At 46.2% G+C, this 15,968-nt stretch overlaps 1 protein-coding gene across 1 annotated transcript in view; it reads right to left on the bottom strand.

Annotated features, from left to right (window-relative positions):
* Positions 1 to 1,347: 1,347 nt before the first annotated feature.
* The window catches only part of LOC131886894 (uncharacterized), a 15,124-nt gene continuing 503 nt past the window's right edge, over positions 1,348 to 15,968 (bottom strand). Inside the window, exons 2-9 of the mRNA XM_059235346.1 lie at positions 14,735 to 15,655; positions 14,257 to 14,648; positions 7,595 to 13,943; positions 7,072 to 7,183; positions 4,607 to 4,841; positions 2,524 to 2,675; positions 2,249 to 2,435; positions 1,348 to 1,761 (exon numbers count right to left, since the gene is read on the bottom strand). Coding sequence (XP_059091329.1) covers positions 1,756 to 1,761; positions 2,249 to 2,435; positions 2,524 to 2,675; positions 4,607 to 4,841; positions 7,072 to 7,183; positions 7,595 to 13,943; positions 14,257 to 14,648; positions 14,735 to 15,655 — 8,354 coding nt within the window. The 3' untranslated portion in view covers positions 1,348 to 1,755. The remainder of the gene's footprint in view (positions 1,762 to 2,248; positions 2,436 to 2,523; positions 2,676 to 4,606; positions 4,842 to 7,071; positions 7,184 to 7,594; positions 13,944 to 14,256; positions 14,649 to 14,734; positions 15,656 to 15,968) is intronic.

The raw sequence follows: 15,968 nt of genomic DNA, 5'->3' as shown, positions 1-15,968 counted from the left end.
ACCACACCTTTAGGGGCTTCACCTCCCTATTCAGCTTTGACAATTGCTCTGTGTTCCGTCATCAGCTGAAGACAAAAATGAACGCCAAGACCAGGGCTGATTTATAGCTAAAGTTGTTTAATTTCCCAAGAGCTTGCAAAGGAAATTTCGACTAAATCGGTTCATTATGGACAGAGATATGACCCTTTTAAACTTTTTGGTCCTAAAGTCTTGTTCTTTCTGACGTACCCGGTACGAGCACAAATGGGGAAACAGTGCATGATCATGAAATAGAGAAAGTAAAGGCCAAAGACAATCATTTATTTTGTTTGACAAGGCTTTAACGAATTTGGGGCATTTTTGACCAAAATAACTTTTTTGCTATTTGTAACACTAAAATAACCTAAAAAGTGGAAGATTGCTATCTTAGTGAATATTTGACATAAAACCGTAATTGAATTCATGACATTTAAACAGTTCTGACATATTTTCATACCGTGAAGAAAAGCTAGGAATGAATATCAATATTCTAATCATTCCTACCAACTACCAATTTTGTATCATCAGCATTGGATCAAGCCTCTGAAGCGGAGCAATGAAGATGATGAAAAGGAGAGGACCCAAAATGGAGCCCTGAGGGACGCCCAACTTGACATCATGTAGGTATGTCACTAAGGGATCCCCTCAACCTTAACCTTAACCAAATGAAACTTCTTAACCAATTGAGAACCTTGCCTCGGATCCCAATCTCATGGAACCTGTTAACTAACAGGTCATGATCTACCTTGTCAAAGGCCTTGGCAAAGTCGAGATAAACTACATCGACTTATTCCTGGCTCTCTAGGTTCTCTAGGCTCTCAAAAGCCTGCTCTATATGTTCAATCAGTTGGGTAACCGTGCTAAAATGTGCTCTGAACCCATGCTGTCTAGGAGGAAGGACTTCATGGATATCAAGAAATTCAACAAGAGTGAACTTCATGATCTTCTCAAATACCTTCGCAATATTCCAAGTGAGAGAAATCGGCCTATAGTTACTGGGGAGTGACTTATCTCCTCCTTTAAAAATTGGAACAATGTGAGCTAACTGTTCGCACTCAAATTTAGTTTCTAGCATTGAAACGCTTATGATAATAGTTCTAACAATCATCTACAATCTCGAGATGTTTTGTACTCCATCATGGAAAAATATTGTTGATTCCCCAGAGCTAAAATGGCTGCGAACATGCTTTTGAGCGATGCCATGTATGGCTTTCATACATACTCTGCTTGAGCAGATGTTTTCATTAGTTCAGTCGATTTGTTAAGAATTAATTGGCAATTGCAACAACATTGGAAAGAAGAAAAAAGAACGTCATCGACAATAGTGAATCCGAGTTTGACTTCTCTTTAATCAAAATGTAAGCTTATATTACGTGAACAAATAAATGACTCCAGATCAAACGGCTCGAAATATATTGATTCACAGAAGAGGGGGCGGAGGTGGCGGGGCCAGTTTGGGCATCGGCGGTAAGCTCATTTGACGGGAATGGGATCGGGGTCCTGGGCTGGGGAAGGCACTGCACGAAGGACTAGTTGAACGTTGCCTCGAGAAGCCCATCGAGCCGTCAAAATGATTGGATCGTGTGTCAGGCCCTATTCCCTGGTAGCTTGCCTGCCGTTGGAAAGGGGCGTGTCTAATGGACCCGTGGGCTTTGCTGGTTTGGTGGATGGGTGTGGGATGGTGGTGATGTTGTGGATGTAATGGTGATGTTGGTGTTGGTGTTGATGGTGATGATGTTAGTGCTGGAAGAGGAGAACACGGCGGGGATTGATTAGTAGATCTTTGACTGATGAAAGAGATTAGTGAGAGGTTCCGGGACAAGTGTGACTGAAACTGGGCCTGATTTTCCGATGTTTGCAAGCGAACTTGCTTCACGTTTGAGGGAGGCAAATGTTTGCCCGAGCTTTGGGGTAAGGAGCTTTGTCTTTGTAATAAAAGGGACCTCTGTTGTCGAGTTAGTTGGTTGCAAGGGGTTGTGTTACTGAATTGGTAAAAGTTATTTGTGGACTGATTTGGAGATAAATTCAGCTTGGGCGGTTGGCCTCCCACTGTGTGCCCGGTGGCATTTATAGCCTTGGCAGACGTCTTAAAATCGGTCTTGGGTAAACTGGGCACTTTGAAATTTTTGAATTTCTCGAATGGTTGCACAGTTGCCTTGGGATTGAGCACGAATTCTGTCTTGGAGTAGGCAGGGCCCCGCCAAGGTATACTCATCTCTAGGGCGCTTACATTGGTAGGATCTTCTCGGTCTGGCGATCTTTGAAGGGCCAGCGTCCTTTTTGGACTGATCTTCTCGCGGCCGTTGCGGAACCGTCGGTAGAAGCTTTGAACGTAGGTGAACACGCATTTCCAGTCGGGTTTCGTCATCTTGACCATGTCGTCCACATCCAAAAGCGGACACACATCACCGTATTTCCTGCAGTAAAATATCTCTGAAACTCCAGCTCGTTTCATTGGAGACAGAGGACGTACGATTACCGTCACAAAGGCATCTTATTACTCACTCTGAGACGTCGAAGGCCAACTTGAAGTTGTAACGCCGATTCCGGGATTCTAATTTATCAAAATCGAAAGCCTCGGGGTAGAAATTGTGGATCAGAGCGCAAAAGGCCAAGCCATCATTCCAACATGTGGAAAAGTTGGTCACATTCACATTCTGAAACGATATCCCCCCGAAATGAAATGAGGGCTAACCATAAGTCGATTCCGAACCTGTCTATCACACCCAAAGCTAGCTACATAGAATAGGGTTGTACATATCACGTACAGTCATTTGTTAAAGAGAATTAACTTGAGCACTCATGATCTTCAATTAGATGCCTACAACCCCTCAATGAAGAAGATTGCATCATGGAGGAGGGCAATTTTAAAAGTAAGTATCTATTTACGCATTTTACATCTAGATCTTGAAGTCTTCTGTTTAAACTTTTGCCAGTAGCTCTCCGACAATTCTAGATGCACCTTTGTTAAGTTCTACGCGCGATCTTGAGCGATTTTTGCAATCGAGACTTGACCAACCTTACGTTCAGGGGTGTTTTTGAACCTCATTATTTTTTTTCATATATTTTTTTTTACATGACGTGATGTGAAATCATTCCTAAGCATCGGTTAAAAGCCCTTAAAAACCTTTGCATTTAATGTTTGGCAGCTTGATGGTGAAACTTTATTTCGCTCAGCACTTTTAAGTAACTCATTGGAGAGTACTCTTTCATCTGATATCTTCGGGCCGGAAAAAAGTGGAACAAATAGAAATCGATTCAATCAACAAAGAGAATAATTTACCTAACAAAAAAGAAACCCCGACACTCGAATAAGGATTAAAGGCTGTCTAGGAGATATCACCATTAAAGCTGTGCGTGCCACAGTGAATGGAGTTTCAAATGCATCAGTCAGATTGTCAATGCAAAAGGAGGCCAAATGAATAATTTTACAAACAAGAATTGTTCATGACAGTTCAAAAAAGTTTGATGAATGCATCTCATATAGTTTTAGAATTATTTGTATTTCTAATTGCCGGTGTACTTTGTGGCAGCCCTGTAGACTTTAGTTACTCAACCATTGAAGAATGTTGGTAGAGTCTTAGTCTTGCTCAATCCTTGGAGCTTTCATGGATTTGAACTAACCAGTTTTGGCTCAGTTTCAGCTGTCTTCTTCAAATCCATGAATGGCAGCTCGGGTAGCAACCTTAGTCTCCACCAACATTCTGGTGGTATGTGGGCAGTCAGAGAATGGAATTCCATTTCCGAGCATCGCTCAGGTGCGATTATTTAATACAATCTATTCCTCAACAAGCCCCCGCGTAAAGTTGGTTTGTATTTGAACGAAAAAACCTGTTAAAGAGTAAGTAAAATGGCTTTATATTTTTCAATATTCTTGTTTGACAGCAACGAGCCATAATCAAAGGGCATGATCTTCCGCAACAAAATTGGAATTCTTGACCAATTCATGCGGTACTTACATACTGAGATGTGTGCTTGATGAAACCTGGTACTCGCCAAATCAAATGGCTTTTGACGGAGCTTAATACCAATGATATAGAGTTTAGTTCGCCACGTAAAGGGACATGCGTGGGATCACTGATAATAGAGGCAATGATACAAATGTTCAAGTATTCAAATTGGTTCAGAATAACCTTAGGTCAACTTTTTGTGAGAACACCGAAGCAAACTTATGCGATTTATTGCCCTCTGATCTGAGATGATTTTATGCAGCCATTGACATAATGCCATAGCTCAAGTCTCATTTGGATGGTCATACACCCCATAGTCCTGGCCAGCCCAACTTTACCTTCTGGGCCTATTTTGAAGTGCTAGCATCAACTGGTATTTGCAAGTACATCGAAACGAACTTACATTTTTGATTGAATGCCATTCTTGATATCGTTTGCAGAATCAATAAGCCTTTAAAGCAAACGAAGATATGTATTTCAAAAGAAAAAGTTACTTCAAGACCTGGTGTGTTCACATTCTAGCCTTTAAAGACGATCTTTTTCAAAAATCAATCGAAAGACTCGTTGTGTTACTATTCAAAATCCAATCAGAACTACGGTACGTACATCCAGAGATTGATCATGTGTCGGTATCTTACATTATAATGGTTGACTTGTTGTTGAACCCACGTCAAAATGGTCTCCTTGGCTGAAGTGGCTGAACGGGCAATACTGGATCGGTTTCCGATTTGACCGGGACCTGTGGAGCCCGGAGTGCCGCCCAAGGGCTGCGGGGGTCGATTAAACGAGTATACCTGTTGGCCACCCGTGAATGAAGATAGTGGCATCGAGGCCTGTCGTGTGAGACGTGATCCATTGGGCGTGGCAGCCATTCTGTAACGAGTTCAACATATTAGTGTTGAAGTGCATTCTGCCTGAGGCAAAAATGCATTTCCGCCGCCGATCAACCGACCGACGAGGCCTTTCTGATTTTCATCGTGAAATTTGAGACCTATCTTGCTCGCTTGACTAGTTCAGACGGGTGGGTGATTCGGTTTATCGCTGAGGTGAAGAAATATCGATTTTTGAAATGAGAGTCGACGACAAGTGACAAATGACCTAGGCTCACATACTAACCCCAGGCCCGAATCTAGATGCAGATGTAAATACTAGTAGCCACATTAACATTATGGCCCGCGATGAGGCTCATCCTCGCTCGTTCTTGTCCCTATTCTACCCTACTTATCTTCAAGCTTTGCTCTCGAAATGATGGGAACGATGAGAGTTTGTGAAAGTATACTCAGTAATAGTTTGTCCCTGTGGCTTCTTCTACCGAGTGGGCCAGTGGGTGTGAATGCCAGGTGATTAACAAATTGTCATGGGCCATTGGGCTTATCAACAAACGATGCACCTCTTCCCACCTGTCTCAGGCAGTCTCCAGTGCAATCAAATCACATCTACGTACGTCGTCGTGATACATACTTGCCCCAAAAGGCCAGCCTTTGTTTGATTAATAGAGTGGCTTTGTCCTCTGAGCTTGCTGAAATTCCTCGTTTTCTCTCGAAAGAGTAAATAACAGGGGTGGCCAACGAGATGTTGGCTGGGATGGACAGTTTGGACTCCTGGCATTCACTTTTTCAGTGGGGCCAGTCAGACATTAAGACCCTCGTTTGTTTCTGTCCTGACCCACGTGATATGGATGAGGCTGGCTTACATTTGCCCCACTTACTAACTACACCACCATCACCACCACATGTGGAACAGTCAAACAACAGCAATAATAACACAATGGAAAGAGTAAGCAGTAGATTGTACAACTTTCATTGCCAACACTCCATGCAACCCTGTTCATTTGACTTTGCTCGTTTTGATTCGAAGGCGTCTCAAGTTCGAAATCAGTCAGCTTGTTCGTTCCACTTCTCGACTCTCCCTCCCAACTGACAAACTGAAGTGTAGGCAATCACCCCTCGGATCTGTTGAAGAAAGAATCTCAGAGCCTTTGTTTTGTTCACACTCGCCCGATCCTGCTCGACGAAATGTCCTTTCGTCCCTTCAGTCGACTTAAAGTTCACGACAGCGAGTTGTTCAAAAAGAGAAGATTCTTGAGTGATTCGGACGTCATATTGAGCAGATCCAAGTAGTAGTCCAATGAAGTGACGTTCTATACAAATAAAGGCTGCACACGCGTATACATACACACAACAAAAACGAAGCTGTGATCTCATTTTGAAACTGCTAGACGGCAAAGCCTACTCACCACCTTTGATCTCAGGCTCAAGAATTAGTGTTTGAAAACACTAATCTGCAAGTTCTAAGATTGTCGTGGATTCGTTAAGTCAACAAAACTAGAATCAAATGATTCTGCTCATAACTCTGACCTGACGTTGCTCAAACATTTCATGTTTGATTATAGAATGTTACATGATATGAGCGGAGGCGGATGAAAAAGCAAAACAAACACGCACTAGCACTGTAATTTCAAATTCACTCAAGGCTTCTGGCAAGAGACCTACATATCTAGTTCAATGCTTCAAACTGTCCGTCTTTCCCAGTATTACGATCATAGGCGATTGCAAAGTATGTAGTGTGAAATGGCCCCGATCGATGTAATGTAAATGAATGTCGACAAGCAAACTGATAAAAAGGCCAAATGAATGAACCTTTTCTGAATTTGCGCCAAAGTATGAAATTGTTTTTCAATTTGCACGGCTTTGGCTGAATAGAGCTCCACTCCTTTTGCTTCAGAAGCAAGGCTCGTTGGCTCGTTACTTTTCTTTTTTTGCATAAGTTGGAAGGGCAATCGACTAAACTTACAAGGGGATTGTTGCTAACTTCAACCACGTCCTCGGTTCTATTCTATACTCGAAAATCATCGAGTGTAAGCATGATCTTTCTAGAAATAAACAGCACGGTTGAAGTTTTCCATGTAAACAACCCAGTTGGTAAGTTGGTGTTGGAGAGAGCGCAGCCAAATGCCATTTCCACCGTTTAAGAGCTTTCAGTTCAAAAAGCACCTTGTGTTTACAAGAAGCTCTTCGCTCTCTGGAGCAATGGTGAGTTGGCCTTGTTCGCCACTCAACAGCCTGGGCCCCAAGAGTGCCTGGCCTTAAACTAACAATCTCACCTGGGTCCTTGGCTCGGGATTTGCCGTACCTCTCCTTGCAGCCCTTGGAGGTTGTGAAGTGGAGAGTTGTCATCGGGAGTAGCACCTAATACTGGACTGGGACGGGTCACACCTGAAATGAGGCACCAATTTGGGCAGTGGTGCCGTTGTGTGGGTCAAGTTTAGGGCATTAACAACAACAAAAACAACAACAAATGGCGATTTAAAATTGGCTTGGTAATTGGTTTAGATTGACTGAGCCTGGTTTTCTCCGGTGCTTTACAGTTCGTGCAAAGCCAGCCCAGCCTCCCTAGCCTATGAGTAAATCATGGGTCGGTATAAATTAAACGCATGGTTTATTGCTCTGTTGTGACATACATGAAGATAGTTGATATTAATTTTGGGTAATGTATAAATATTTGCGTCGGAATCTGTGGGCCAACAGCGCACAAAGAATCTTCCCAACCTTGGAAACAATGTTATTCGTGTGGCCACTCGCTCGCTTAATAATCTTCCCATGGATCGAGACATGTGTCATACTCACTCTGAGTTGGACTGGGTGACGGCTCGCCAGTGTCAGGGGTCGGATTTCCAGCCCCGGTCCAAGATGGCTGGCGAGGCAAAAGCATCCGTCGAGAATTGACCTCCTCGCCCCTTATTGTGCTTCCTACCCTCTCACCCCCCTTGTTTTGCACTGAGTTAGAATGACTATTATTGGACGACATGACTCCCACCACCCCGTTACCACTACTCAGATCCCGAGCTCGAGCTCGACTACTCTCCAGGTGCTTTCCTGGCCTTGTGCCAAAGCGGGCGTTGTTGTTATCATCTTCGTCCTCGTCGTCGTCTTCTCCGTTCAACAGGCTCTCAAAGGCCGCGTCTACATCATGTAGGTACAAATCCCGATCCTCGCCTAAAATCTCGTCACTGATGCTAGTGATGCTGCCTCTGCGATCCGGTGGAAAGGCACTCGGCTGGCCGTGGGCGGTCCTTGAAGACGATCCCAAATTGGATGGTTGGGCGGGAGCGTTGTCCGAGAAGAAGGCCATCATTTGACGCTTTTTCGCATCGATTTCGTCCTCGGGCAAGATGCATTCAAATTGGCCTGCGAAGGATTTACTCTTCTGCAGTCCCGCCGGAGTGACTGCGGGGGTCTTCAGGTAGTGAGGCTCCAAATCCGGCGTCTCATCTTCAGTGGCCGAATAATCGGTGGCTGATTGTGCGTAAATCTGCATGGTCTGCCCATTGTTTATGGTATTGGAATGAACTAATCGAGGACCCTTCTTTCTATCCAACGACGCACTCTTGACAAAAGATGGCTTCTTGGATATTGGAGGTGGAACGGGGGCGTCTCGAGCGGTGACTTCAGCAGCTTGGATGTAATTCTCGATCTTGGATTGAATGGAGGGCATATTTTCGATAGAAGTTCGCCGCTCTTCCACACTGGGACTGTCCAAGTCATCCAGACTTTCATACTTGGAAGAATTTCTCAGGATGGATCGAATCTCGGATTTGTATTCCTCCCCTGGTCTCTGATTGATTCGGAGTTTGGCCCCGGGCACTCCACGAACTGAGTCAGCACTAGCATTGGAAATCGGGCCGTTACTCCCACCCGACCCACTATTTTGGATCATTTTGGGTTTCATCTTTATTTTCAATGGCTTGACCTTGTATTCCACTGGCTCCTGGATCTGAATTTCCTCATCACTGATTTTCTGATTCTCCATTTGTCGTTGAAACTCTCTGGCCTCTTCAATTTCACGTTTAATGGCATCGGCCTTGCGATCTCTCTCTTCATCATTGAGAAGCTCTGGGGGACGTTGACTTTCAAATACCTTGATGCGATCGTTGACCGAGCTGACTTTGGCAAATTGAAGGATTTTCCGGATGTCGTCCTTTGTCTTCGTGTACACGTCAATTTGTCGCTCAATAGACTTGGACATGTCACGGTTGAGGCTCAAGCCTGCTTTGTTTTCTTGCAATCTGGCTTCCGCCAACATTTTGGCGGCTGTGATATGGTCTGAAGATTTGCTCATCCTGAGCTCGTAGCCTTTCCTGATCGCATCGCGTTTCCTCAACACGGGGGCTTTATTGCTGTTGGCCCATGGAAGGATGGTCTTGTTTTGGTTAGAAGAAGCTTCGATGCGTTCTTTTTCCTCCTCTAGCTCCATCATCTTTTGGCTCAAGTTATTTCCTATGGACTTTGATCTGAGTTTCGAGTTCTGGAGGGAGAGGGGAGAAGCTGCGAGATGCGATTCTTTCACGCCAACTTGACCAGTCTCGAATTTTTCGGCGAATTTCTTCACCATGTCACTTGTCATTTTGGAATCCTCTTCGTGAGGTAAGACTCTGGTTGTCGAAGGTTTGACAGTGGCCACTAGTTTCCTTTGAGGTTGGGGAGAATCCACCATAAAACTGGTATTGGCAATACCACTCTTGTTGGAACTCATTGTCATAGCCGAGACGGACCTTTCCGGAGACTGAATCCTAACCTTAGTTGACCGCAGATCACCACTACCATTGGCTCTGCTTTCAATGGGCGCTTCTTGCACCTGGGTTTGAATGCTGTTGTTAGGTCTCACTGAGTGGGTTTGCTTTTGGGCGTGGCTCTCTAAAGCTCTGACTGGAATTTGGGACGGATGAGGCGTCACAAGGGGCGCTTGTTGGCTTTCCTCAAATCTTTTCAATAGGCCTGATGTTTCAGCTATCTTGCGAGGTTCATGTGGAAGCAAAGCATAGCTGATAACTTCGTTCTGCCTTTGAATCCCCTTCTTTGGTCCCTGCACTTGGTTATTGACCTGTGGGACGCTCTTGGATTCACCTGATAGCTTTCTCATCCCTTCTCGGGCCCGTCTCTCTTCCATTTCATTAAGGGCCAATTCTTTTCTGGTCATGATTTCCATGGCAGCAATAGTTGGATTAGTTCTTTGATGAGTTATCATTGGTTTCTTTGCTGCATTAGCTTTGATCAGCTGTTGTGTAGCTTCGGGTTGTTCCTGGAATCGCTCTTGCTTGATTTTTACGGAGGAAGCAGGAGTGGTAGGCACTTCTTTGGTCTTTGCCCACGGGATCATAGAGTTTGATGTGGGAGCCTCGCTCAATGGAACGCCTTCTTCGAGTTTTGAATTCATGTCTGCGATGCTTTGGGGCAGAGATCCAGGGCTTCTTTCCTTGGTCAGGGAAGGTGGATCGTTTTTGGACCGAACCTCAATGATTGAAGATGATTTCTGGATCCTCTCCACAGTCCCATTCGTATTGCCATTGTTCCGGTGGACTACAGTGGGCGGTTTGTTGACCTTGAGTGGTGGCTCGTAAATTGGATTGACTTGAGATTGGACTGCTGGTGGTGGAATGAAAATGGGCGTTTGAACCATTTGCGTCCCTCTTTCCACAGGTTCCTGGTTGGACACGGGAGCGTGCGGAGTAGGCTTTGGAATTATTCCCAGTGGTTTTTGAGTGATTTGTGGGGGACTGTCAAGTAATAACGGATCCCAAGAGTTCTTGTGCCCCCCTTTACCATGCCATTTCGATCGGGATTTTAAGTAGGCCTGGAATTCCTCTTCTGTCTCGCTTGTGGAATAACTTGACAATTTTTGTTTGATCTTTTTCTTGTCTATGGTGTTCATATGGCATTCTTTCATCTCTGGCTCAGTGTCAGTGGTTGAGAAAGGTGGTGCAAATGGTTTTCGGAGTTCTTTGACTTTGCTATGCATTGCTGGGTTATTGGTGTCTTTTTGCATCAGGGATTTACCGAGGTTCCTGCTCAAGGAATTTCCCGGGTCAAAGAGTGGCTCTGTACTCTCATAAGGCTTGAAAGCACTGCCCGGTCCACCAATCTTGGGGGAATAAGCATTTGGTGGGTATTCATCATTCGTGGCTTCCACCAAGCTTCTTCGGACTTGATAAGGAGTGTTGGATTGGGCCTGGACCTGATCATTTGAGTATCCGGCAGTAGCGGCAAAGGACTCATTCCGAGGTGGCACTTCTGGCTGAACTGGAACAAAGCTGTTGAATTGCGGCATTCTCATGGGAGCACTCGTGCCATCCATAGGTAAAGGAGGTACAGGAGGAGGTGGGGATCCTGGATTCGAGGATGAGATGGATAGGGCATCATTCTGAGATAATTGCGATTGAAGACTACTTTCCGGGGTCGTGATAATTGTAGTGGATGCTCTCATGCTCTCGGGCGACGTGACCACTCCGGCTTGAGTGTATTTGGCACCTCGGAAAATGTCATTAATCTCTTCTTGACCTTGTCTTTCTGAGTAGGAGAGATACGGTGTGACTTGGGCCCAAGGTGGATTATCAAGTTTGGTCTCAATGGTGCGAACAGATGTGGGCACAGACGTGTGCTTGGACTGAACTTCGACTTGAGTTTGATAATAATCCTCTTCCCCTTCTTCTTCAGCATCATCCTCATCCTCATCATCCTCGTCCAATGTATCCTCCTCGGTGCCAGAAGCCTCTTCAGGTCCTTTCCTATTTTGATCCGAGGCAAAAGGGCCTCCTGATTGATAAGGGACCGAGACGTGCATGGCAGAGGCCAGCTGGTTAGGGATCTCAGGCTGATGATAAGGAACGATCTTTTTACCCATGAACACTTGGCCTTCCCTCGGGTGGCAAATGGTAATGCTCTCTGATCCCGTGTCTGACAAATCCCCCATCATGAGTTCTTTGGAGATCTCTTCTTGGCGCTTGCGGATGGCCTCCTCTTGCTCGCGCAAGATCCTCTGCTCGGACCTGAGTTTCTCCTCCCGTAATTGCTCTTGTACCAATTGTTGCTCCCTCATCTTGAGCATCTCTTCCTGTTTTTCCAGAAGCACCTTCTCTTGACGCACTTGTTGGAGCCGCTCAAACTGCCGAGATCGAATAAGATTCTCCTGTTTGGTCAGGGTTTCCCGATCAGTTGCAATTTGACGCAACATCTCGTCTTGACGGGTCAGGAGCATTTCCTCTTGATGAATTAAGTTCAGCTTCTCTTGTCTAATTTGGGCCTCCTCTCGGCGGTGCTCCTCGCGAAGTCGGTCTTGTTGGAGAAGTCGTTCCCTTATGAGGGCTTCTTCCGGAGACAAGGCCGATGGCGGCATTGTGGTCTCAGGTAGTTCTCGGAGTCGATCTTGCATGAGCCGATGGTCTTCCGTGGATGCAAAATTTTGGGCTTCCATATCCAGCCTTTGCCGGTTGTATTGAGCATTTCTCTCTGCTTGTAATTGCTCGTGCTTCTTCCTTTGCTCTTCAAGCCTCTGTTGCTCTTGCCTGATCTGCTCCTCATGCCGTCGACGCTCATATTCAAGCCTCCTTTGTTCTTCCTGAATCTGTTGGAGTCGTTCAAACTCAAGCCTTCGTATTTCTTCCCTCTCCTTCTCTTGTTTAATCTGTTCCTCCCTGAGTTTAGCCAATCGTTCTTGCTCAGCTCGGACCTGGAGCTCTCTGAGCTCTTGCTGCTTCTGCTGTTCCAATTGCTGTCGATGGATCTCGTCGAGTCGTCTCATCTCAGCACTGGTTTGGCGTTTTAAGGCCTTACCTTGGTTGGAATTGGCACTCGTGGTGGGGCAGGAATCATTGTTAGAATGATCTTCAGGCTGCCTTCGGTCCATGTGAACCCTATTCACTTCCTGGGTCCAAGATGTTTTGGGTTCCAAGTTGTGGTCAGCAGACTTGCGCGACTCACCCTTTTCAGCTTTTTCGCCCTCTTTCTCTTCTTGTTCAATTTTAGCACGCTCCATGTGCAGGCGCTCTTCCTCTTTTTTGAGTTCCTGTTGACGATCCCGCTCTTGATCGTACATGCTGGAAAGGCGCAGTTGTTCGGTTCGTAATTTGGTGAACTCCTTCGTGGCCCGAACTTTATTCACAATGTTCATATACTCTTGATAGTCCATATCGTGGGTTTTTGAGTTCAGTTCAATCTCCTTCGAAGGGGCCTTGATCAGACCCAAAACCTCGGCCTTTGTTTTGGCGTCGGTGTTGAATTCACGAGAAGGAGATACCTCCGGCGATTTGGCTGGTGGAAGAGTCATCTGGTATTGAGGCCTCACCACTAAAGCATTGGTATTGTTATTGGCCGGAGTGTTCTTCTGCAATGGATGGGAGTATATCTTTGGATTGTTACCTCGGAATCGCTCTATCATTTCCAGGTATTGGTGATAATCCACCGAATCTCGACCAGAGTGGTCCTTTTCCTTAGGAATGGGAGCCGAACTTGAATTGCTATTACTACTGGAATGCGCAGTTATGGCGTTCAACTTGTTCTTGTCATCTTTCGATTTTGCACGATCCCGATTGATGGACTTGGACCGATCAGCCAAGGTTGGGCGAGTCTCGGACATTGGGTTGTGTTCCAGATTATGGGCGCTGCGACTGCGCGTATTGGGCGATCCATTGGTAGCTTTGTCTTTGGTTCGCGAGCGTCCTCGATTGTCTGATTGGTTCAAATCTGATTGACGTCCAACAGACGGGGAGCGAGACTTATTCAGGTTGCTTTCATCCTGGTTTATGTTCAAAGCTGACGAGTTATCAAACGAGTTCTTAATGTTCGAAAATCTCGAGCTCCAGTTCTTCTTGCTCAAGGTTGGAGTGAAATTACTCAAAGTGAATTGTTGTTTTTCATTGATGAGCTCATTATCTTGCTTTTCCTCAACGGAGTCCTCGCCCTCATTGGTTTCACTATTGCCCTCCGGGTCGGAAAATGTGACTTGGGCGCCATCCATGGCATTGGCATTTCTCATTATTTTCCTGCGGGCAATTTTGGCCTTGACACCAGAGCTCGAAGCTTTCGAGTTCTTCCTCGACAATTTGGTTGAACGACTCCCCTCCTCCTCGGTGGAACTCTGACGAGTCAGATGAGGTTGAGGCTCTGGAACCACCAGGCAGTTGTCGAAGGACTCTTGCCGGTTCTGAAATGGGACCAAAGTAAGCTCAGAGAGTGTTACATATTGTGTGTACTCCGTTAACCGTTATTCATCCTGTGTTAGAGGCTGCAATATCAACTCACTAGCACACGTTAGCAGCAAATGAACATCAATACTGAGTATGTACCCCATTGAAAGACGTGTGTTGAGAGTCTTTGATCTCAGATAGCGTCGGGGTTTGTCTTATGTCCTCTTGGCTGGCCTTGGGTTGGAATACACTTGCTCGTTGTTGGATGATCCTTTGGCGCCGGTCAAAAAGGGCACTTTCCAGGGAACGGTTCAACGGCTTCAGACTTACCATGGAAAGTGGCCGTTTTTGTTGAAGGTACGAATGGTCTTCTTGAATCTGATTTCTCCGAGTCTTGTCTTCGGCCATCGAATTCGGCCGAACGGGTGGCTCTCCTTTGGAATTGCTAGTCACGTTGTAATCACACACATCTGAGGCATAACCAAGATCCGAAGGGGGGAGCATGTTGTCCACGCCCTTACAAGCGTCAGCGTAGGCGCGATTGCCTTCTAATTGTCGATAGCTGGCTGGCATGTGCGATAACTGGCCAGGTGTTTGAGAATCAGGGTGAGCCTGGGGATGCTCGTTCGGCTTGCATTGGTTATTATGGGTCTGCTTGGATTGGATGGATCCTTCTGACTTGTTGCGCGTTAAGTTGTACGACTCTACAGGCTTGGGAGCCACTGAAAGGAGGATGAAAGGGTGTGACAATGGGAGTGAATTAAAGTCAGCTCCTTTCATATCCCAGAATAGGTATTAACACACTTACATTTGGCAGCTGACTCCCTGAGTGATTGCTGGATTTGTGCGAACTCGTCTTTGGTCATGCCCGTGGTGTGGTGTTTCATTTGGCGTTTCCGAGCAGCCCGAATTTTCCAAGGTATTTTGGAAGCTGCATGAACCTCGGCTTCAACCCCTTGTTGAGTGGTATGTGCCGACTCAAACTCGGTGGTTGGGTTAGGTTCAAAGGTTTTGGAATGCACGGGTCCAAAGTTCCCATCCTGCAGAACCTGGGGTCGCTTAGGGAGAGAACCAAATGGATCTTTCGTCCAATTCTTTTGAGCCGAATTGGGTGTCTTGGGCGAGAGGGACTCTTGGTTGTCGGGTGGAGCCGCAACAAAGGGCATTTGAACCTTGACCTTCCTCTGCATCATCGTGCTCATTGGGGAGGATGTCTGGCGCGTGGCCTTCAAACTAGATTGAAGGTTAGCAATGAGAGGGACGAGATTGGGATCGCCTTTGTTCACTGACGACATGAGTCGGGAAAGAACGGACTCCACTTCAGAAACCAGTTCATCGGAGAGACCCTCATCGGGCGTTTTGGCTCCATCTCCATTCGTGTCACCCGACGGGACTTGCGTCAGGTCTGGTATGGACGCACTGATGGCACTTTGGATTCCTGATATGAAATCTTGGGCCGTGCGTTTGCGCGATTCTTCCCCACAGGACTCGGAGCCGGAATCGAGACTCTTCGGGTTCTTGAGGCCGTCCATCCCCAATTGCTTCTGACGTTGGGAGTTGAGTCTCTGTCTGCGGGATTCCTCCTTCAATTTGTTGGTGGTCTGGAGTTGACTCATGACAATAGGCGTCAACTCCTCGGCTGTGAGCGATGGTTTCCGATCCAAGTGGGTCGACATCTTGGAGCGATTTTGGGATCCAGGCTGCTTGCTTGTTCGTTGATTTCGATGATCTGCAATAAGGATTGAGTTGTGGAGACTTTGCATCCCAAGAAAGGATGAATTTCCAAACTGCACGACACAAAAACGAACTGGAAGACACGCACGCAGGCAGGCGGCACGCACGCACTCTCTCGGACGACAAGGCCGACGAACGACATTGAAACGGAGTGGGGACGGAGCCAAGCGATTGCGCAGACCCGCCTATCGTGTTGACAAGGTGTTACTTACTTACTTACTTCCGTACTCTCCTATAAACCTTGGGTGCTCACGTATTGCCACCTACTACGACACACGAGGAGGTGGGTAAAGAAACGAAGAAGGTTC

This window comes from Tigriopus californicus, chromosome 9 (assembly GCF_007210705.1).
Source record: "Tigriopus californicus strain San Diego chromosome 9, Tcal_SD_v2.1, whole genome shotgun sequence".
In the NCBI taxonomy this organism is placed as follows: Eukaryota; Metazoa; Arthropoda; class Copepoda; order Harpacticoida; family Harpacticidae; genus Tigriopus; species Tigriopus californicus.
Note: the sequence above shows the minus strand (reverse complement) of the source record. Positions and strands in the feature narration are given on the sequence as shown.